The 22,662-nt window shown below is 38.2% G+C and overlaps 2 protein-coding genes across 5 annotated transcripts in view; one reads left to right on the forward strand and one right to left on the reverse strand.

Annotated features, from left to right (window-relative positions):
- Positions 1 to 4,375, reverse strand: part of ift80 (intraflagellar transport 80 homolog (Chlamydomonas)) — a 57,357-nt gene extending 52,982 nt beyond the window's left edge. For 2 of the 3 annotated variants that reach the window (XM_082503420.1, XM_082503418.1), the window contains exons 1-3: positions 2,012 to 2,709; positions 1,817 to 1,880; positions 1,376 to 1,594 (exon numbers count right to left, since the gene is read on the reverse strand). In XM_082503420.1, coding sequence (XP_082359546.1) covers positions 1,376 to 1,594; positions 1,817 to 1,856 — 259 coding nt within the window. In that variant the 5' untranslated portion in view covers positions 1,857 to 1,880; positions 2,012 to 2,709. Of the gene's footprint in view, positions 1 to 1,375; positions 1,595 to 1,816; positions 1,881 to 2,011; positions 2,710 to 3,694 lie in introns of those variants that run through there. The other variant, XM_082503419.1, reaches the window with a different exon arrangement.
- Positions 2,850 to 22,594, forward strand: smc4 (structural maintenance of chromosomes 4). 2 transcript variants are annotated; one of them, XM_082503413.1, is made up of 24 exons: positions 2,850 to 3,011; positions 4,361 to 4,512; positions 5,519 to 5,709; positions 6,246 to 6,437; positions 7,460 to 7,636; positions 9,644 to 9,808; positions 10,195 to 10,322; positions 10,567 to 10,707; positions 11,207 to 11,357; positions 13,172 to 13,336; positions 13,418 to 13,651; positions 13,753 to 13,938; positions 14,028 to 14,189; positions 14,343 to 14,568; positions 14,694 to 14,770; positions 15,343 to 15,495; positions 15,664 to 15,790; positions 16,063 to 16,252; positions 19,330 to 19,474; positions 19,704 to 19,877; positions 20,149 to 20,331; positions 20,620 to 20,852; positions 21,802 to 21,985; positions 22,104 to 22,594. In XM_082503413.1, the coding sequence occupies exons 2-24, from the start codon at positions 4,371 to 4,373 to the stop codon at positions 22,266 to 22,268; spliced, it is 3,891 nt and encodes a 1,296-aa protein (XP_082359539.1). In that variant the 5' UTR covers positions 2,850 to 3,011; positions 4,361 to 4,370; the 3' UTR covers positions 22,269 to 22,594. The 2 variants fall into 2 exon arrangements, with proteins under 2 accessions (XP_082359539.1, XP_082359540.1); XM_082503414.1 differs by lacking the exons at positions 2,850 to 3,011; positions 4,361 to 4,512 and adding an exon at positions 4,592 to 4,767.
- Positions 22,595 to 22,662: the final 68 nt, after the last annotated feature.

Genomic DNA, 22,662 nt, shown 5'->3' on the forward strand with positions numbered 1-22,662 from the left:
TGAAGACGGTAGCCTACCATATACTTTGTGGCAGTGCATATTAAAAATTCTGAATGTTCTATGTAATTTCTGGTGACCTAAAACTGCAAATCAGCATGCTGCAGTGCTCTCTCATTTCTAAATTTGGACATCCCAACAAAAGTAGATGTAACTGATCCAGCAGGTAGTCAGTTTAACAGGCATGTACAGCTGAATGACTCTCTTAAATGAAAAGCACACTAGAAAGCCACATTCTACATTGGAAATGCTTAATTGTTTGTTTGCCTGTTATCTGGAAAGCCTCATTTTCAGATTTCTTATAAAAAAATATAATATATATAAATATTTTTAATAGGAATGAAATATTATACAAACTCCAATACCATGTGTGCTTGTAATTTAAAACGCTAAAACTGCTTAGCATCATACATTTAAAAAAAATTTAAATTTAAAAATTTAAAAAAAAAATCATAAATAAACTTGTAAAAGGAAAAGAAGGCCAACTAATCAAAAAAGGTTAGGAAATCCCAAAGATGTCAAGTCTTCAAAACTAATAAAACCCAGGTGGACTGTTTTCTCTTCAAGTATATTATACAATCTAATAGGAAATCCAACAAAGAATCCAGATTAAAAACTTTAATCTGGAGCAAAAGAAAACTTTCAGTGTTTAAGTTAACAGTGAAGTCAAAATAAATGAATAAAACTCTGTTTCTATTCCCATTGCAGAACCAATAACTTTTGCAATACTAATATTTTTAACCGTAACAAGACAAGAAGCAGAGGAAAGTTGCAAAATGGATCGTAACACTTTTCACTAGTCTCTGGTCTGCCAGAGAAAATTGCTGCTTCAGTTTGTGGGTGTGTTTATGCAACCCTACACTGCCATTAGTGTTGTGACCACACATTGCCTTGCCATAACAGTACATCCATATTCTGTGTGTTGTATCTAACACAGGCCAAAGAAGAGACATGTACGGCAGATTCATGTCACACAAATTGTGTCACCAAGGGTCGGTATTAGAAACCTACAAAACAAAAATTGAGTTTTAGAGTTTTAGATTTATACTGAAAGCTTCATAAAAAGAAGAATTCAGATGGACTCTACTGGATCCTACAAGTATCAAATTGGTAGAGATTATTTCCCTTAAATATAAATAACAACTCTTGAATTGTCCCTATGTCTTCTAAAATAAATATCAAAAATTAAGGAAGACATTGCCATCCTGTAGATAGCCAATTCTGTTACTTAATTTAATTTATTTATTTCATGAGAATGTCTTTAACTAATAAATGCATAGATATGACTAAAAACAGCCACTCCCACTGATTTTATGAATGAACTCTGAAATAAACCCTTTAGCATTCTGGTCAAATTTTAGAGAATACAAAGACTTGCCATCAGTGCTGGTAAGGACAAAGATTTCAGCCTGGGCCTGTTTCTTCACACCAACAGTTTTGGGGAACCAGTGTAGGTCAGTAGGGTAAATTTCCTCTGGCAGTTTGACAATCAGACTGGTCTCACTGGTCAGCAGGTTCCACTTGAGAATCTGATGATCCTCACTGCACGAGTACAGCTCATCTGCTGTGGTCCAGCCAACGCAGCTCACAAGTTCTTTATGTGACCAGCTGTTAAGGAGTTATAGTAATGAACTGATTCTAAAACCCTTTTTGTGGTAACCTCTGCAATAAATTGGGTTTTCTGAAAAATGGACAGAGGCTAGAGCAACACAATGATGGGAAATATTACCACTGCCTCAAATAGCACCACTAATAATTATGATTTAAAGTTTTGGAACTGTGTCACAGAATTACATGTGTTCCATAACTACAAAAAGGATATGTTTGGATTCCTTTAGGAGCGACGTTTTCAGTCTCATGGTGGATGTTCGTTCTGTTGATCACTAAACGAACAGAAAAATGTCAGAGACAGTAACGTAACTGTTATGTTAAAGCTCTCTATATAACACTGTTGTCAAACCAACACAAAAAATAATAGTACAGAAGACCTGAAGCATGGGTGTATACAGCTTACCCGTAAACTATGTAAAGCAGCCGTTTGCATTCTCCGTTAGCTGTAACGATGAAACAAACAAGCGTCCGCTGTTGCTACGGTACCTGCTACTGTTGCTAACGGAAGTCCTCAGTTATCCCGAGTCTCGTCTGTGACTTGAATGCTAACGTTAACTTGTTCTCTTGTTTAAAATGGACATCGTTTTCTCGTTGCCGAGTGTGCTAAGCGAGTGTCAGCAAAGCGTGCGTGTAATTTACTCTACTATGAAGCGCTATTAGAATACGCAAAAGTCTTATCTATCACCAATCAACAATTTATGCCCCCAACGTATAAAACCTGCATTTTGGTAGCCATTTAATCTGGGTCAAAAACAGCTTGAAAAACAAATTATCGCGAGAGTTGCATCTCCACTTCCTTGACAACGGAAATTTCGAAATATTTCTAAGTTCAAAAACGACATCTGTTAAATAAATGTATTTATGCAAGTCGTTAGAATCGGGATCAACCAACACTAACAGTTGATCTATCGAGCTATATTCCCTCAAGTATAAACTATTGCTCGGAGCAGGTCCTTTATCGTACTACAGACAACCGTTTGAAGACGTAGGAACAACATTAGGCATTTTATGAGAATAAACTTGAATAATATGAACAATTTGCTGTAAAAGCATTGCATGGCTTTTATTCCTTTTCGTTTGTTCTTTATAGTCATGTGAATGCGGTTTGTTTGGAGTGAGACGGAGTTGGCTTCGTCCCCTTTTTTGAATTTCGTCCCCCCACCCCCGCCCTTTGAACGTTCCATGGTGCCTTGCGTCAGTTTGTAACGAATTTGGTTCGACAGCGAGGTTTAGGCGCCATTTACAAGTTTGAGTTGTCAACTAAGGAGAGCGAGTCGGAGTGACACGGGAGTAAATTTTTTGGATTATATTTGCCAAACTTTGGATTGACGATTATTTTTTGCGTAATAGCGACTGTGGTCTGAAAGGAAGACTCTTGACAGATCGTGGTTATACTGTGGAAGGTACATGGAAGTATTTTAGCGGAAAGTAACGACTGGGTTCCGTCTACTTGCTGAAATGTATTACGTTTGAAGAGGGACTTAACAGTAACGGCAAGTTAAACTAAGGTTTAACGTTAGCTTCTGATTGAAAGCGAGCAGACCATTATTACACATTCTAAGAGAAATAATGAGACCTAATCACGTTTCGTCTTAACTTATATTAAACCCACAGTGACACTCACTCCTAATAGCGACATTTCCGACTCGTTAAAGTAATGCTCGCATTGCAAATAGCTCGTAACCGGCGGGCTCTAATGTATTTACTCGTTTAACTTTAATACTAGGGTTAACAACTTCTTTCATATCAGATAACACGTTGACGTTGGATAGGATTTGCGTTACGTTTATGCCGACACTGCATTTGACTTTATAGAGCCCAGCAACTCATACCTTTTATAGTTTAAGTTAGCCACTATGTTAGCTTTAGCGTCGCAGCGATATTTCATTTCATATAGTTAGCCAATCACTTAGCAGAAGTAGTAGTAGTACAGCTAACTTAACGGTAACGTTAGCAAGTAAAAACAGCGTGGCAGAGTTTGCGCTGCCATTGCCAAGTTACTTATTTGGCAAACGTGAATGTAATTATAACGTTATGCTAACACGGGTAACGTTGCATTAGTTGTTTGAATGTGCGTACCAATTACCTAGCGAGTTAGGTTGGCTCGTCTACGCCTCCGCCCCAACAAAAACGTTGTGGGGATGAAAGTTAATATTAGTGTCGGTTTGAAACCTCGATCAATTTAGGACGTTGGGTCTTCACCACCAACTTCAGCCACATTAGCAGCGGCTGTGTAACGCAGGCTAGGCTAAGAGAGCTAAGGAGGAAAATAATTAGGCTATTTGCACATTAACTGAGTCGTTTTTCACTTGCTGTGACGTTAACCTTATTTTTGCTGCGTTATTTACCGCCTAGGTTCGCGAGGCAAAATAAAATGCGTGATATAGATGCCTACTAGAATTGTTCTGTGAAAGGATGGGATTATTATTTTAATTATTTTAAAGACAAATGATGCTTAATTTTAAACTTGAAATAGATTATGATTCTGTGCAGTCATCGGATTGGTGCTATCTCATTTTAACGTTTTCAGCAGGAGTAACTCGTGTTATGCTGGACTCATTGTTGTAACAGCAATGTTAAGATATGCAAAATATACCGATTAACAGTTAGCTGGGCGTCAATAGGATCTGACTGTGGTAATGATTAGAGGCTGACAGAGAAGCTGCGTGTAACCGACTAAAAGTGGAGTTGAGAGATTGACAGGCACAAAAACCACTCATGGATATTCCCTTTTTACCAATGACCCCTTCAGATTTCAAGTCATGCCATCTAAAACTGCAAAGAGCTCAACTGCCTCCGCCAAGCCAAGAGGGAAAGGGTCGCAGTCTGACTCCGAAGACGAGCTAGATGTACCCCCTCAAGAAACTAACTCCAATGGCCAAGAGGAGGCACCGCCGAAAACTGGCAAGTAACAAAGGGTGTTTTGGTGTCTGTGAATCTAAATAAGTTGTTCAGTCAAAGCCTTTGCGTGTATTGCTGTATTGGTAGGGGCCAATTGGCACAGCTGTAAAGCTTTTTTTTCTCTTCTTGCTTAAACAACACGGAGTTAGAATGGCTGATATATTTTTGACTAAAGTGCCAGTCATCAATAAAATGATTTTGGAGATGATTTTGATAACGCCGAGTGTACTTCTTCCCCGAATCTTCTCAGCAGACGAGGTAATTTATTTCGAAAAATGAGGTGCTTTGTGTAGTAGATCAGAGCGGTGTTTGACTTAATTCTTGTAAGCTTGATATTTACTGATTTGTATGCGAACCCTATAAGATGCACATAAGCAGTGGGTGATGTCTGTATTTTGTAGAATATGTTGAAATGCTTCACTGAGTGTCTGGCTGCGAGGTTTTAATTGACAAACATCGACATCTTGGCTTGTTTATGCTTATGTGAGCACAATAGATTTTGGACAGGTCGTTGTGGCTTTGTGTGATGGCAACATAATCGTTTCTGCGTTACACATTATTATCACAAAACACCAGTTTTCCTGTTTCTGTTTGAGCACAGACAGGCATGAGTGAAAATGTGACGCTGATGGCTGAGATTTCCACTTTAGTTATTTGTCATCGACAATGTGGCGCATCTGAGTACGTACAAACGCTTCTGGTGGAGAGCGTTTGGATTATAATGTGGGTTCGTTCATAAGCGGCCATGGTCTCTTTCTTTTTTGGGGTTGGCTCTTGTTTGCAGAACAAAGGAAAATAACGCCTGTCAACTTTTCTTTCTGGAGTCGTACTTTGACTGCTCTTGTAACTTGGTGCGTGTGTTTTGTTTGTTTGTTTTTTTTTTTTTTTGTGTGTGTGTGTGCGTGCGCGAGTATGCTTCTCTACCCCTCCCCCACGTACAACTGTCTCCCCCCCCCACCTGAAACGACTCGAACAGAAGAATAAAAGTTGTACTTTTTGTGTGCCACAGATTCGTCTCACGGGGAAGGTACCGAGACCGTTGATAATAGAAGTTTGGAGGAGATTGTCGGTAGCATCCCTCCACCTCCGCCCCCAGCAATGACCAATGAACCGGGCGCCCCTCGCCTGATGATAACACATTTAGTTAATCGAAACTTTAAATCATATGCAGGCGAGCAGATTCTGGGGCCTTTTCACAAGGTACGACCAAACATGGTTACACATGTAATCCCTGCCTGGGAAATACTCTTCTGATGTGTCACAGATTTAACATCACTTGTTGTGTATCCCACTCTTAATTTATTTTTTTCCCGTTTAATTTCATATGATAAAAACCCATAGATTTTTGCCTCGTGTAGTAGAAAAGAGAACATGTCACAGAATAATTTATTCTGCTATATTTTAGCATCATTGCCTTAAATAAAATCAAAGTGGAAAAAGTCAGACTCCATTTTGATTTAGTGAGTATCTCACAAGAGGTAGTGATCTAGTGGGGTGCTAACTTCTCTTGAAAATTATGAGTTTCTGTAAACTTTCTCTTCATACCTTTTCCTGTTTCTTTGTTACTAAATAATTTATCTATGTTAAAAACAACTTTAACTACACTCCCATGGAATACATTCAAATTTGCAGTCTTGCTGAAATAAAATGTTACTGTTTAACTCTACAGGATATACTCTGTTTTTACATTATTGATTTTATTTTATTTTTTTCTATTTTCTCTACCTTTTTCTTAGCGCTTTTCCTGCATCATTGGTCCAAATGGAAGTGGGAAGTCCAATGTGATAGACTCAATGCTCTTTGTGTTTGGATACAGAGCTCAAAAGATCAGGTCGAAAAAGCTCTCAGTGCTGATTCACAGCTCTGATCAACACAAAGATGTGCAAAGCTGTACTGTGGAGGTGCACTTTCAAAAGATTATTGATAAGGTATATATGTGTATATATATCTATCTCTCTGTCACACATATGCATGCTGCACTCACTCTGAATTAATAAATGGGTAGCCCAAATGCAGAAAGATGAGAAGAAATATTTTCTGAAGGATAGTGGTGTTTGTTGAATTAAAAAAATATTTTTTTTTCTGTTCTCTGTATAATATTGCTGCATAGTGATCACAACAGTGACTAAACAAAGACTCAAATCAGTCATGAAAGTTACAGCTAACACCCACACATGCCATAGTCAGTTCATATTGTGCTAGAGTTGATCCCTCTATTTTTAAATATATTTTTTTTAATTGCAGTTCAGTAATTAGCCTCTACTCATTTAACTGTACTGTGAAAAGTAAAAAAAAAAAGTGGCTTTTGTATTGAGAGAGAACTTCAGTAGGGTGGATAAGATGACAGATTACATTGAAAAACGACTGAACTGTAGTTCAAAGAATTAAACACGTTTCTATATTTGATCTGCCACAGGGGGTGTGAGAAAGTGTTTTGCCTTGTGTACTCATAAATGTGTCTGAGCCTTTCTCTTTGCTTCATTAGCTCCAAGTAAATTTAAATCAAGTTTTTAAACTGATGGTCAAATTTTGTGTGCTATATCAGCTTTAAACTATTATCTAAAACAAAAACAAAAAATCAGAAGTAGTATAAACAAAAAGTTTTAAACTTTCTTCTAAAAGTACTTAATTTTCTGTTTTATGCTGTATTTTCACTGTCATTATTTTATCTAATAAACTGTTTTAATTCTCTTCATATGTTGCACTCTATACACTCCAGTATGTATAGGGTGTATTTGCATGTTACTCTGGCCAGCTTTATATACTTTTTAAAGAAGCCATTTTTTCTTATTTTGTTTTTAATGTAGTGTGTTTTTTGCCCTAGCCATCCTAATGTATTTGTTAGTGTTATAAATGTTATAAATATTGCAATTTGCTGTGTGGAGCTGTTTGAATTTCTTCTTAACTGCTCTTCTAAGCTGCTCTCTGTCCTCTGCCCCTCCCCCATCAGCAAGGAGATGACTACGAAGTCATCCCCAACAGCAAGTTCTACGTTTCCAGGACTGCCAACAAAGACAATTCCTCAGCCTACCATATCAATGGCAAGAAAGCCACATTCAAAGAAGTGGGTGCCTTACTGCGAAGCCATGGTATTGACCTAGACCACAACAGATTTCTGATCTTACAGGTAATTTTTTATGCAATTTCCTCTTCCAGTTCTAGCTTTGCTTTTTGTTTTAGTTTAGTTTTTTCCCCCTGCTGTGACCATCCCATTTTGTAAGATTTCCTGCTCTCTGTTCTCTACCCATGTCTTAGTCCACTTTGAGTCAAAGTGTTTCATATAACTTAAACCATGACTGTCTTTGGGAATAACCTGTTGCACTGGATTTGGAAAATAGATGTGCCCTCTGCCAGCCCTTAGACTACTATAGCAGCGCATCATGGTTTGAAACAATGTGGAAAAGGTGCGAACCATAATTTGCTGCTTTAGGATTTTAAGGAAAAGATACAGTTTTATCCACACTTGGACCGGCATGTGAGTGGCTGTAGTTGGATAAGTCACTAAGATTTTCTTGTGGGGGGAATCTTTGAGGCTGACCCACCAGTGGGGACAGGTTAGCCCCCGCCCTCCCTTTCCCATGTACCTGCCACGCTTTAGCAGCACGTAAATATTGGCGTGTGAGAATAGACCCCAACCCCAATATTAGCAGTGCTGCTTCAGTGTGGCTGGATCAAACACCCTTCATTACCATGGCTTTATTATTGGTTCAACATGTTGTTTGTTTATTTTTTTTAATGTATTTATTTCAATTTACCTCAACTGTGAATGGAATGCAGTCCTGAATATTTTTTTATTATTTTATTTGCATAATTTTACGTTTTTATTTATATTTTATTTAGCTCTGTGTTGCTCTGACTTTTAAATCATTTCACTTGTTATACTTCTACTTCTCTTCTTCTTCTTATTATTGCCTGTTGTTACTGATGAACTCAGAGACATGTAGGATTACAACTGAGTAAAGCAGAATAGCTGATTTTAAAAAAAAAATTGTTTTCGCAGTTTTATTTATCCATTAAGTTTTTTTTTTTAATGGGATAGTTTCAGGTGAACACTTAAACCTGCTCTGCTCGATATTTTTGTATTTATGTGTGCATGTCCATTTCTACACTCCTATGTCTCTTGTCAGTGATATGGCTGCATGACTATGGGAAGAGGCTTGAGTTTGTTTTCCAAGGTCACTTTTCCAGGCCTCTGGCAAAGGGAAAGCTGTCTATTTTGTGCACTGGTCAGAGCAGAGGATGACGTGGGATTTCCCCCTCCTTCCTCTAACTGGCTTCTCCTTTCTTTCATACATAAAAAGTAATATATGAGCTGCTTTTTTTCCCACCCTAGACATAAATAAAAGCCCAATTTGAGACTTGGTTTGTTTTTACTACAACTAGATCTATTTTTTGTTTGACTTGAAATTTCTTACCTGGCAATATTTTTCTAGCCAGCCTATTTAAGATAAATAAATAAAAATGAACACATGTTCTGACAAATATAATTATACTGTAGAGTTGTCCCTAACTTTGGGCCAAGTAGTACATGTACAGTAATGTGAAAATGTAACTGGTGTAGTTACCCGAAATCAGAATTTGCATGTTTACACCAGCATTTGTTTTTCAACCACCTTAAATTTGGATATGATAAATTTTGCATCTTTTAATGTGCGGTGATTGCTGTGAGGCAATGTTTTTATTTTAGCACTAGTATTTCTGAAGCGTGTTAAGCATGTGATTACAGAAATTAATCATTTAACAGATTTCATCTGTTTTTATTTTTTATTTTATTTTTTTAGTCAGTTAAGTAGTTGAATTTTAATTACACTCTTTGTTTTCAGCTTCTTTGAGTAAAGGTAGTAAAAAAATACTCATGATTTGTAACTTAAAAAATTATTATTATTATTTTGCACAGGATTTGTGTATGTGTGTGTGTGTGTGTGTGTGTGTGTGTGTGTGGCAAACTAGTGTTAAGTCAAGTTTAGAGCCATAAGTTCAGCTGGCCACACCCTAATGGTTAAACATGTGGATAATTTAAAAATAAGATTTTTTTTATTTTTTTACAAATTATTATTACCCATTTTCATTTTGGCTTTCTGTGAATGGGTGCAAGCAGTATTTTTGCCAATGTGCTGTTGTGGACTTTGCCTAGGGTGAGGTGGAGCAGATTGCCATGATGAAGCCTAAAGGTCAGACAGAGCATGATGAGGGCATGCTGGAGTACCTGGAGGACATTATTGGCTCCTGCCGTCTCAAGGAACCCATCCAAACTCTGGCTCGCCGCATTGAGCTACTCAATGAGCAGAGGGGAGAGAAGGTGACAACTCAAATACTGTCTGTTCACACAGTTTAGCTAACCAACTTTCCTTCCTGTGTATGGACTACAATTGTTGAGCATCTATTCAGTAGTCTGAGGCTCATGAGGCTTTCTTATGTGTGTGTATGTTTTGGGGTACTTTCAGTACACATGTCTGAGATGAAAATGATGCACTGACAGGAAACTATGAAGCATACAGTAGATTTAATAATTGGGTTTTATTGAAAATTATTTTTTGTTGATTGTACTGTGTTACCATGTTGACAAGCTTTTTATCTTTTTTTTTCTTAAAGTTGTTATTTGATTTTTTTTTTTTTTTTTTTATACTATGCAAGTAACTAAGTTTTATCACCAGACATAAAATACTGTTATTTTGTTTACCTAAGCTAAACAGAGTAAAGATGGTGGAAAAAGAGAAGAATGCTTTGGAGGGAGAAAAGAATAAAGCTGTGGAGTTCCTCACCCTGGAAAATGACATCTTCAAACACAAGTGTCAGCTCTGTCAGTATTACATGTGAGTACACCAATACCACCTCTGTTTTGTACATGGAAAAATTTCATCAATAATATAAAAATGCAGACCCAGCAGTTGTACAGAAAAGACTTCTCCATTTCAAATACTCAAAAGAACAGCTGGGCATGCTTCTCTGCTGTCAAACATCATAGTCTTTTGCTTTCCATGTAAATGATAAAGTTTTATCAGACTTTTTCCCCTCTTTTTTTCCTTCTCCCTCTCTCTGTTTTCTCTTTGTCATTAGTCATGATCTGCAGAAACGTGTGGTTGATAAAGAGCAGGAAAAGCAAAAGATCTCGGAGGACACAAAGGAGCTCACTGAGAAAAATGCCAAGTTATCAGAAGAGATGGAGAAAATGAACCAAGAACTCAAAAATGTGGAAAAGTGAGGCATTTGCATTTCTTCTCCTTCTGTTAACCAATATAACTTTTACCACATTACTCAGTTTTTTTATGACTTAGTAACATTTTGTATTTGTTTGTTTTATTTATTTATTTTTCTTGGTTGCTTAAGCATCTCTTATCTGGAAGGTGTATCAAGTGTAACAAACATGGGTCTAATTTATTTACACACACAAAAATGTTTACACAAAGAAGCGTATGTGCTTGAAATTTATATATGCAATAATTCTCATAATTTTTGGGTTGGTGACCATAGATAATTTTTAAACTGACAAATCATCTCTAAAATAATGTGCAGGAACTGAAAACTGGAAGAACATTAATAATAAGTATACTGTATTTTTTATATATATATACATACATACATACATACATACATATACATGCGCTTAATGTATGTATTTTGTATATTTTTTCAGTTTATATAATATTTCAGTAGATGGACTTGAATGTACCCAGTAAAAAAGCTATTCCTCCACCAGGAAACAAAATAAGCTCAACAAGTACATTGAAACCCAGAAGGAGAAGTTCACCCAGCTGGATTTGCAGGATGTTGAAGTGCGTGAGAAGATTAAACACTCAAAGAGCAAGAACAAGAAACTGCAGAAGCAGCTGGAGAAGGACAAAGAAAAGGTGTGTTGGACTTTAAATTGCAGACAACTTTTACACAATTGTTTCAGAGTAATTAGAGCCACTCTGATAATCACAGTGGGCATTCACATGTGATTCAGAGGTACAGACACACAATCTGTCAGTATGGTGTAGTTTTGTCCCTTTTTTTATTTAATTGATATTTAGCATACAAATCCATCTGCAAATACAAGGTTACACAAAGTAACCAGTGGCATGGTTACCCTATGAGTTACTGTATTTAATTTGTATGAAGGCCAAGACAGAAACGTGGGCACTAAAAATAAATTTTCTTTTGCTTGTCAATAAACACCATGGCTACAGTTTTGAAGCAGAGAGAGGAAAAAAATGTTTGTAACCCTTTTACAGCAACTTACTTAAAATAAATATATGACAGAAACTACATTTTAGCATTTTTGTTCAGTGTTTCATTTACTAAAATCATTTGTAGGCTGAGAAGTTTTCCACCGAGTACACACGGCTTCATGTTTTACAGTTGTCAGCAGTGTTGTTTTAAACTTGGGCTTACAGAGTGATTACCAATCATACTAAATGCAAAATATAAAACTAGCCTTAGTTTGTACATTTTAATAATTTCTTTTATTTTTATGGTTTTTTTTTTTTTTTGGTTTCTTTTTTGTTTTTTTTCTGTCATCTTTTAAGGATGATACATATTTGTGTGAACAGAACAAAGTGAGGTCTGACTGCTGGCAGAGGATGTATGACAGCCATAGCAACACAAAGCAAAACTTTCTATATTGAAACTTAGTACACAAGTGTTTGAATGTTGCTGACACATTTTTAGTCTGAAGCACAAATGCCATATGATACTGAAAGATAATTTTGTATCCAAGTGTGTATAGGGGCTTTGCTTTAATTTTATGTATGTGTGTGTGTGTGTGTGTGTGTGTGTGTGTCTTCTTTCTTTGGGTAAAGTCAAGTTTCTGTATTTTTATAAATTAACTGACATTATTCACAGGAAAAAAATAAAGCCCTATATGAGTCCGGAAGGGCTAGCTGACTTAAAGTAGCCACTAGGGGGCTGCGAAGTAGCACAAGTTGATAGTGTGTGTGCTCTGTTTCACAGTTCTCGGTCGTCCTGTCTCTTAGACTCACGTTTTTTTGTCGCTTAAACACGAACTTAAGAGTTTTTTGTTTTTTTTTAACAGTAACCAAGAGTTGTCTCATGACTGTCAGAATATTCTCATTTACCTCTGCTCTAAAAGCCAATCTGCTCCACCTACAATGGCTGTGCTCTGGAAACATCTTGGTCAGAGGGGGAGCTGGGCAGAGGCAGGCAGACCTCTGGGGAGCAGTGTTCTGCTGTATGGTAGTCAACTATGGCCTGGCTTGTGTAACGCTCCCAGCAGCTACATTCACATTTCACCCGCAGTTAACCCTACAAAACATAGACTATACACACGCACCACTCCTTGGCTTGTTTCAGCCCTGCCAAGTGGCAGATTGTTGTGCCAGTCTTAACCAGAGCTTGCTCAGTCCTGAATATGTGTTTATAGTTGATTACAGTTGTGTGTTTTGGCCTGTGTCTGGATGCGTAGCACAGTTTCTTTGTAACTGTCGCTGTCAAAAAACCCAAAACAACAAACTTGCACCTCCTATCTCCCACACTCTTCTCTTGTTTCATCTTTTCTAATTTAGGAAGTAAATGGCTGTTTCTCGGTGGGTGGTAGAAGTGTTTACTACTGATGTTGTCAAGTTAACCTGGAGGGAGGGAATCTAGCAACTGTTGCTTAGATTTTGGAGTTGGACACATTTCATATGCTTTTGCACATTGTCCTGTCTGGCTCATCTTTCAGCTGGAGGAAGTGCGTGGTATACCAGCCAGCAGTGAAAAGGCCATCTCTGAGGCAACAGCTCGCAAAGAAGAACTGGAGCAGCAGAAGGTGAAAGAAGAAGAAAAACTTAAAGATGTGATGGAGAGTTTGAAGGAAGAGACCAGCGGCTTGCAGCAGGACAAAGAGGTATCTGTATACATCATGGTTTTTGTTGTGTGCTCACTGAAACTTTGTTTTTAAAACAAACAATCTTCTTGTATAATCCAGAAAAAAGAAAAGGAGCTCATGGAGCTCAACAAGGCTGTAAATGAGACCCGTTCTCGTATGGACCTCGCTCAGTCGGAGCTTGACATCTACCTTAGCCGCCACAACACAGCTCTGACACAGCTCAACACAGCCAAGCAGACACTGCAGACGACCTCTGACACACTGCGGGAGCGCCGTGCCGCCATCAAAGACCTGGAGGTCAAAATACCTGAAAGAGAACGGGAGCTAAAGAAGGTAGAACCAAACATCAGCACTGTCAGTTAGATAACATTTTGTGGATAATTTGTGTTACAGCCATCATGTGTTTTGAGTTTTTGCCTTCTGTTTCTCTGCAGGATGAGGAAGAGTTGGAGCAACTGATGAAGACTGATAATGAGACAAGGGAGGTGGTGAGGGAATTGAGGCAGAAAGTAGATGAAGCCAAGAGCTCCCTGTCCTCGAACCGCAGTCGTGGAAAAGTCCTGGATGCCCTCATGCAGCAGAAGAAAAGTGGCAGAATCCCCGGCATCTATGGACGATTGGTAAAGAAAATACAAAAATTGCAGAACTCAACAACTTTCCTTCGCTTGTTTCTATTGATTAATGATTCTAAATATATTTATGCCTGTAGGGAGATCTGGGAGCCATAGATGAGAAGTATGATGTGGCCATTTCATCTAGCTGTGGTGCTCTAGACAACATTGTAGTTGATACCATTGACACGGCTCAGAAATGCGTCACATTCCTAAAAGAACAGAACATTGGGGTTGCTACCTTCATTGGTCTTGACAAGGTAAATATGAAGGATTTAAAGAACTTCAGTCAGGCGAAATATAATTTTTTAAGTCTTAACGACTTTAGTTATATTTTTTGTGAAATATTGTGCCTTCAGATGGCCTCCATATCTTGCTGCTCCTTCTCATTCATCTAAACTTCCTTTGCACAGATGAAAGTATGGGAGAAGAGCATGGCTTCCATTCGCACCCCAGAAGACAGCCCTCGTCTTTTTGACATGGTGCGAGTGAACGATGACAGTGTGCGACCAGCTTTCTACTTTGCCCTGAGGGACACGCTGGTGGCCCAAAACTTGGAGCAGGCCACAAGGATAGCCTACCAAAAAGACAAACGCTGGAGAGTGGTCACCCTGAAGGGAGAGATAATAGAGATGGCGGGTGGGTGATTTATCTTTTCTGTCTATCTTGCTCGCAATAAAAAATATATATACTTATGACCCTCTCAATTAGATCATTTGGTTAAATTTTTTAAAAAGCTTGAATAATTTTCCAATGTTTCACAGGAACCATGACTGGAGGAGGAAGAGTCATGAAGGGCAGAATGGGCTCTTCTATTGGCACTGAAGTCTCCCAGGTGGAGGTAAGTTGTTTGAAGCTATAATGTTTAATACAACTTGTATTTTAATTGAACATAGCATACACATACATGATCTTTGCCTCTGCAACCAAATGGTCCACAGATACATCTGGACTATGAGAGCAGATGGTGCCTAAGCTTCTCAGTACTAGTTGCACAAGTATCAATAATAATGGGCACCACAAAATGCAATGTGAGAATTCAATAAACATTTAAAAGTGTGTGAAACTCTCTCTTGGTTTCGAACTAACTGGTCATTAAAGTGAAACATTATCTTTGAGTCCATTTTTAGTCACCAGACTACTGTATCTGTCGGACTGTCTGTTTAGTGTTTATTGCAAACCAAAACTTCAAGACAGGAGCTTGGAGTTCTTAGTTATTCACTCTGAAAGGTCTCCTTTCAGAGTGAATAACTATTCCTTAATCCACATGAGTGATGTGAACTTTTAAAATAATAATTCTTGCCATGAGATTTTACTTTATACACATTTCCCAGGAGTGATGGATAGTAGAAAACATAATCACAGCTAGGCATTTGTGTATAGGACATGATGATTTTCATTTGTTTTCTGCAGCTTGACCGCATGGAGAGCAAGCTAAATGAGAAAGTGTCGAAGCTGCAGGGATGCCAAGAGAGAAAGCTGCAGCTAGAAGAGAACATCCAGCGCCTGCGGCCACAGCTCCGGGACATGAAGAACACCTTGGAAAAATACACCAACAGCATGACTGTACATAATTTTCATTCATTCTGCTCCTCTCACACTCATTTGGCTGTGTTTTTGATCTAATTAATAACCCCTGCTATTAGTAAGCCATCAAATAGGACAGTTTTGACTGATTAAAACATTTTTTGTGTTTGCAAATCTGAATTATTTATTTTTCTTTGCTTCTCTCAGAGTTTAGCTGACCAAGAGACTCACTTGAAACTTCAGATCAAGGAACTTGAAGCCAATGTGCTGGCAGCTGCCCCAGACAAGGCCAAACAGAAACAGATGGAAAAGAGCCTGGAGGCCTTCAAACAAGGTAATGTCCTGTAAACACTAAAGAGAAATACTGTTGTTAATCATTTAAATATGGTAATGTTCACTCTCTTGAGATGTTTAAAAAAATATATAATCACTTGGTAGTGTAATTTTGTTTTAAAAAAATCTTGTCACATTATTGCTCTTAATAACCAGATTAGCTTTTGTGTATACATGAATTTAATTCTTGAATCCTTCTAAATCTATTAATACAAATATCTTTGTCTTGTTTTTTGTTTTTCTCCTATATGCTGTTCCTTTTTGTTCAATCAGACTACGAGGCAGCATCCAGTAAGGCTGGGAAGGTGGAAAATGAGGTGAAAAGGCTCCACAATCTGATTGTAGACATCAACAGCCACAAGCTTAAAGCTCAGCAGGACAAGCTTGACAAGATCAACAAGGAGCTAGATGAGTGCTCCTCTACCATAACCAAAGCCCAAGTGGCCATAAAGACAGCTGGCCGGTGAGGAAATTATGCTTGTTTAAACTCATTTACATGTGCATCCACTGATCGTAGACGAGTGGCTACTGGTGAAATCACTGTGAAGCCTGTTATTTATAATTCTGACATGTGTATGAGTCTCTGCTCGTACATAACAGGTTAAATACCTAAATTATACAAAGAACATAAAAGTTATCTGTACCTGGTATCATGCCCCTCAGTAATATTACAATATGCAGGAATATTCTGAATTATCCATGCAGCTGGACAGATGGTTGATTCCATGAAAAGTCATTCAGTACCTCCCACCCAAGCCCCTCAAAATCAGGTGGTTTTATTTATTTATTTATTTTTTTTACAGAAACATTATTATAATAAATAGTGAAAATTTTCAGAGTTAGGAGTGTGCAGAATACACAGGAATGGGTTGAAATTTTGGCACTTTTTGAGCCTCTGTGACTTCATAAGTACCACAGATGGCCACATGACATTTTGGGGGCTGAAGGCTGCCACCAAAATTTTACCAAAATGCCGCCTGATGGACTATGAAAGTTACGCTGCGTAACTTTCATAGTATAAAAGTGTTTTTGTTTTGTTTTTTTGCATGGCTTCATGGAAGTTTTTGTATTGAATCAGCTCCTTCTGAGAGACTGGGGAATGTTTTTTTTTTTTGTTTTGTTTTTTTTTTTCCTCTCAGAGTAGTTTATTTTGTAATGAAAGAGCAGGTATCTCTCCCTTTTATCTAAAGAGGGGACACCCTATACTGTTTGTTTTTCCTTTGTTCTTTTTTTCTTACGACTATTCAATACTAATATCACATGTAAGTAGCATTGGGTTTCTGTCACTAAATTCCTGTCTCCTGTTGTTGTCATTGGTTTCTTTGAATTAATCAGTGTTGTGGCAGTGGTGAGTGTGTTGGGTGTCTAGTCTTTGGTGTCTGTGGCTGGAACATTAAGATTGATCATGTAGGCAGGACAGCCTGGCAGCGCGCTGTAGCAAAAACACACACTTGGTCTGTGTGTGATGTGGTTTGTCTGGCATGACAAGCTGTTGAGTCGATTACGAACAAAGTGGGAGCTTATGAACTGACACACGGAAGCAGGTCTGAAAGCCAAAAACATTTACTTAGACAAATGAACCTACCACCACAGTTACACACTTTGTGTATGAAAGAGATTTTAATCTTTTAGAAGCCGTTGTGACTGCAGTTTAAGTGAATCTGTGTTTGGGTAGCACTGCATCTAACCACAGTAGATTTTATTCTAAGATCCGAGCCAAGTTTCTAACCTTGAATTTCACTCTGTAATATGCAAAGTATGAGATTTGACTGTACAGACGCGCCATATTAATGTGAATGACGGCCTCAGAGTGCAGCAGTGCAGGGATTACTTTTGTTTTAACAAGTAGTATTTATGAGCCGTGTCAAATCACTTTTGTTCTTTTTTTTTTTTTTTTTTTTTTTTTTTTTAACCCTCACGGCACAAAAAGAATAGTCAGGTAGGACACCTGGGATATATATTTGCCTTTTAAAACGAGTTGTCAGACAAGTGTTTTGTCTGACAGTAGTTCATTACCAGACAATAACTAATACACTAGGGCTGCCACGATTTGTCGACTAGTCACGATTACGTCGACTATCAAAATCGTCGACGACTGATTTAATAGTCGACGCGTCGTTTGAAACTTTGTACGATCACAAAAGACGCAGGAATAAGTGGCAGGATTTAAGAGTGTAATAACGGACTGAAACAGAAGATGGCAGCATGTACAAGGATGTCAGCTACCGTTAAACCCCGAAGAAGAGGAAGAAGAAGCAGCTGTGTCCCAGAATTCATAGCGCGGCCCAGCGCAGTTTCCAACAATGGCGGCAGCTAGTTAGTTTTAATGTTACTCTTATTATTCTTTCTGGGTCACAAAATAAACGTTTAACATATTTTCAGGCGAGAATGTAGCTGTGTAAACCTCAAATATCTGCTCAGTTTATCAGGACACCACATATTTTCAAAAGCGCTCCGACGTTTTCGGAGACATCTGTTACCCACTAGCTCGTTAGCGAGCCGGGGGCTAGGCTCACTAGCGCCGTGAGAACACCGGACTCCCCGCAAATCGTTTTCAAACCCACCGCTGTCTTTCGCTACTCAGGTTAAATATATATGAGTCACTTAGATAACTTAAAATGTTATTGTTTGGCTTTTTTTTTTTTAGTATTTTATTTGTTCCTGAGTAAATCAGTTTGTCTGAGATTAAAGTTATAGTTTTTACACAGCTGAATAAACGTCAAGCAGACAGCTGATTATCAGAAGTGTGAGATGCTCCAGAATATACTCCAGTGTCCTGTTATATTTTAGATAGCAAGGAGTTTATTAAACTTCACCGAAACAATCTGCAAATTTCATTAAAATTTAACAAACTATCATCTTGTCTTTATTTTTAGTTAGCACAGACCTTAAACACTTAAAGCTGTAAGCTAATGATAGTTATATAAGAGCAGATGCTGCTGGTGCAATAAGCTGTAGTTTTACGTCTAATGGATGATGATCTGATTAGTCGACTAATCGCAAAAATAATCGGTGACTAGTCGACTATCAAAATAATCGTTTGTGGCAGCCCTATAATACACAATTTTTTTTATTAAGTTTTTTTTAAATACTGTTGACGACAAACTGATAAGGAGAGAGATGATGTGGATAAAATGTTAAATTACTTTGGTTGTGTCAGTTTGTGTACTCAGTGGGGTGTTTTTTGTTTTTTTGTGCTTCACGATTTATTTGATTTGTTTGATATTTATATGCACATACGTTCAGTTGTGTTTCAGGCTTTGAATTGTTCCCAGAATGGCGCTGACCTTTACTTCAGTTGTCTTAACACATCCAGTGTAGACGGATGAAGCTGCTGCTATAACATTGCTCAATTTACAGCTGGCCTCCTGTGCAGGCAGGATGATGGCCTGGGTTAGAGTAAGATCCTTGTGTAGACAAATATATTAGCTCTTCAGCAGTCATTCTGTAATGTTTTTGATCCACTACTGATCATCAGCAGTAATGTTTCTAATATCATGTGTCTGTCACCAACTCTGACTGTTGCCGTTTCCTCTGTAGCAACCTGAAGAAGTTTGAGGAGAGTGTGGCTTGTGTGCAGCGTGAGCTGGAGGAGAATGAGAAGTCAATAGCTGAACTCACAGAACAGCTGAAGAAACTGGAAGACGAGGCTGGAGAGATCATGAAAGACTGTCAGGAGGCTGAGGTTGGAACTTTTCATCCACTTTGGTTGTTTTATATTTCTTCACAGGAGGAAAAAAAAGTTTTTGTTTTTTTTTTTGTTTTGTTTTTTGCACTGATTTTTTTTTCTCAGAAGGATTTTACATTTTTAGCAAGTTGTTTTAAAACCTTGCTGTCCCACTTGCACTTTGTAAGAAAAAAAAATTAACGTGTGAAGGGCTGATGTTAGTTGTTTTTTTTTCTGTTTCTTCCAGGCTGCATTGCCAGATGTGCAGGAGCAGTATCAGGGGGTGCTGAAGGAGATAAAGGCGCTGCAGCAGCAGGAGCACGCTCTGCAGGAGGAGTCCCTAGGCGTCCGGCTCCGCATCGAGCAGATCGAGGCCACCATTACCGAACAAAATAACAAAATCAAACACTGGCAGAAAGAGGTGGGAGAGGAAAGGTGTTGCTGTGAATTGATGTACTACTATAGTTTTATTCTTGTAACAATAACATTAATGAAGATTTACTCAGCAAACTTAAAGCAAGGGACAAAAATAGTCCAGTGATATCAGACCCACTTTGTTTTATATTGATACTTTTTTTTCATTTTCTAATTGTGAATGCTTTAATCATATCTGAGGCCCTTTGATTTGTATCTTTGCTTGCTCTACAGGATGATGGTGTAAAATAGTAAAAACTATTGTTTCTATTCCACAGGCCTCCAAGCTGTCCCTTCATACCATCGAGGACAAGCCAGCAGAGGAACTCCCTGTGCTCACTCCGGCTGAACTCGATGAAATCTCAGATCCCAACATCATTATCAACAAGATGATCACATTAGAGACCCAGTGTGCTCAGATGAAGCCCAACCTCGGGGCCATCGCAGAGTACAAGAAGAAGGTATGCACAGGCGTGACAGGCAGCCTGCTACCTAACAACTCGCTGTTGCTGAAACTCAGTGACTGTTGCTGAAACTCAGTGACTGTTGTTAATACTGCTGTTTTATTTTGTTTTTTCTGGATCTGTTGGCTCATCTAATGCTGGTTCAGCCAATGTGTGGAGCATGTTTAGTGGTACTCTCTTGGTCCATTTATAGCTTTATTTTAAGCAGCTCTGTTTAGAATTTATCAAAACGGAAATGAGCTCACAGCCTAATTTTAATTTCAATCTGCGTGTTCGTGTTCTCAGGAGGAGCTTTACTTGCAGCGTGTCGCCCAGCTTGATGAGATCACTACAGAGAGGGACAAATTCAAACGTGGCTACGAGGACCTGCGCAAACAGCGCCTCAATGAGTTCATGACTGGATTCAACATGATCACAAACAAGCTGAAGGAAAACTACCAGATGCTTACACTGGGTGGTGATGCAGAGCTGGAGCTCGTGGACAGTTTGGACCCCTTCTCTGAGGGCATCATGTTCAGGTAAAGCATGAGTGACTGTAGGTGATCACTGTGAGGTTCATCAGTGCAGAGATTTCATCACTTGCTTTTGAATCAATTCAGTTTTTTCATTAATGTCGAGGACATCTGATAGAAAAACCAAACACTTGTTTACATCCCAACAATCCAAATAAACTAACAACCAAACTAAATCCTACCTGCTTCGAATTAAACAAATGTTCAGGCAGACTTATTGTAAAAATCTAAATTCTTTAACACAAAAAAAAGCTCTCAGACCTTTTGAGAGATCTAGTTTGTCTTTCACATTAGAGGGATAAAAATGATTTATTATTTGCCTTTTTCCAAATGCTGTTATCTTTTTGGCATTTAAAAGTCTGAGATTCATTCATTTCATTATAATTATGTTCCTCAGATTTTGTAGAACTGGCTTTATGATTTTTTTTTTTTTTCTTACGTCACTCTGACCTCTTCCTAAAATGTTCTGAACTTTCTGCCAAGCACAGTGAAACTGTTCTTTTAGTGTACGTCTGTTTTCTTCTATTATTAAAACTGATCCCAAATCTTCCTTTTAACATTTACGGGACTCAAATGAAGGATACTGTTGTTAAAAACAAGTAACAGTACTGAACAACACACATCACTAATGCCCTGACCTGCACATGGTCAGGTGTAAGCATGTGATGTACTTTTACTCATGAAGTTTAAAATAGCACAGTTACAGCTGCACACAGCTGTTGGACTGTGTTAAGCAGCGTTTGCTGAAATGTGTGAGCTCGAGCACTGAGAGCAGGTTCAGGCTGTGCATGAAGGCAGATTAAAATATGGAGTGTGTTCAATTTCTGGAGATGAATGACATAGCGTCTTTCTAAGATCTCACACAGTCGAAACATGAGTATTTTTTTGTTTTGTTTTTTTTGGGTGATGATGCATTTGCTAGACAAACAAACTTTTTTTTTTTTTTTTTTTAAAGTGTTCGTCCTCCCAAGAAAAGCTGGAAGAAGATCTTTAACCTGTCGGGAGGAGAAAAGACCCTCAGCTCCTTGGCTCTGGTGTTTGCGCTACACCACTATAAGCCCACACCACTCTATTTCATGGACGAGATTGATGCTGCCCTTGATTTCAAGAACGTCTCCATTGTGGCCTGTTACATTTATGTGAGTATGGAGCGGTTGATTCTGTTAATGCCTCAAACATTCACCCTTTTGAGTAGTAGTGCTACTTTAAAAAGCAGCAAGGTGGTGTAAAACTAAAGGAAATATATTTTTCTTTCAGGAGCAAACAAAGAACGCACAGTTCATCATCATTTCCCTGAGGAACAACATGTTCGAGATCGCTGATCGTCTCATCGGCATCTACAAAACTAACAACACCACCAAGAGTGTGGGAATCAACCCAAAGACCATCGTCTTTAAAGAGCACGACGCCATCACTGCCTAAACCCAAGAACCCTGTTTGCTCTTTTACTTTACCTTTCACACATCATGTAAATATTGTGTTCTTTATGATGAAATGCTGCTATTTTTTTTTTTTTTTTTTTTAAAGAAAGTTTTCTCATGTGCTGACAAATGTTTTGCATTTGTTACAGCAGCTGTCTGTGTAAAATCTGAGATGTACTATTAAAATTAAATCCTTTTTATATTAAATGTGTAGTTAAATGTCTTTACAGTGATACTGGAGTTTTGCTGGTTCAGCCAACGATGTAGGGAGTTTGATTATACCTTAGCAAGCTTTTCCCTTTACAACTTAAACTGCAGATATATTTGACACTACTGGCTCATTAAAGGGAGCTCACTTAGTAATCGTTCTCATTGCAGCACAAAATGTTTCATCT

The sequence above is a fragment of the Aulonocara stuartgranti genome, assembly GCF_965226115.1.
Source record: "Aulonocara stuartgranti genome assembly, chromosome: 14".
NCBI lineage: Eukaryota > Metazoa > Chordata > Actinopteri > Cichliformes > Cichlidae > Aulonocara > Aulonocara stuartgranti.

Bases quoted from the DNA above. Each gene is read 5' to 3' on its own strand.
- smc4 (XM_082503413.1), top strand. From the start codon at position 4,371: ATGCCATCTAAAACTGCAAAGAGCTCAACTGCCTCCGCCAAGCCAAGA. The intron at 10,708-11,206 runs GTGAGGCATTTG...TTCCTCCACCAG, and splicing joins GAACTCAAAAATGTGGAAAA to GAAACAAAATAAGCTCAACA. The intron at 11,358-13,171 runs GTGTGTTGGACT...CTCATCTTTCAG, and splicing joins TGGAGAAGGACAAAGAAAAG to CTGGAGGAAGTGCGTGGTAT.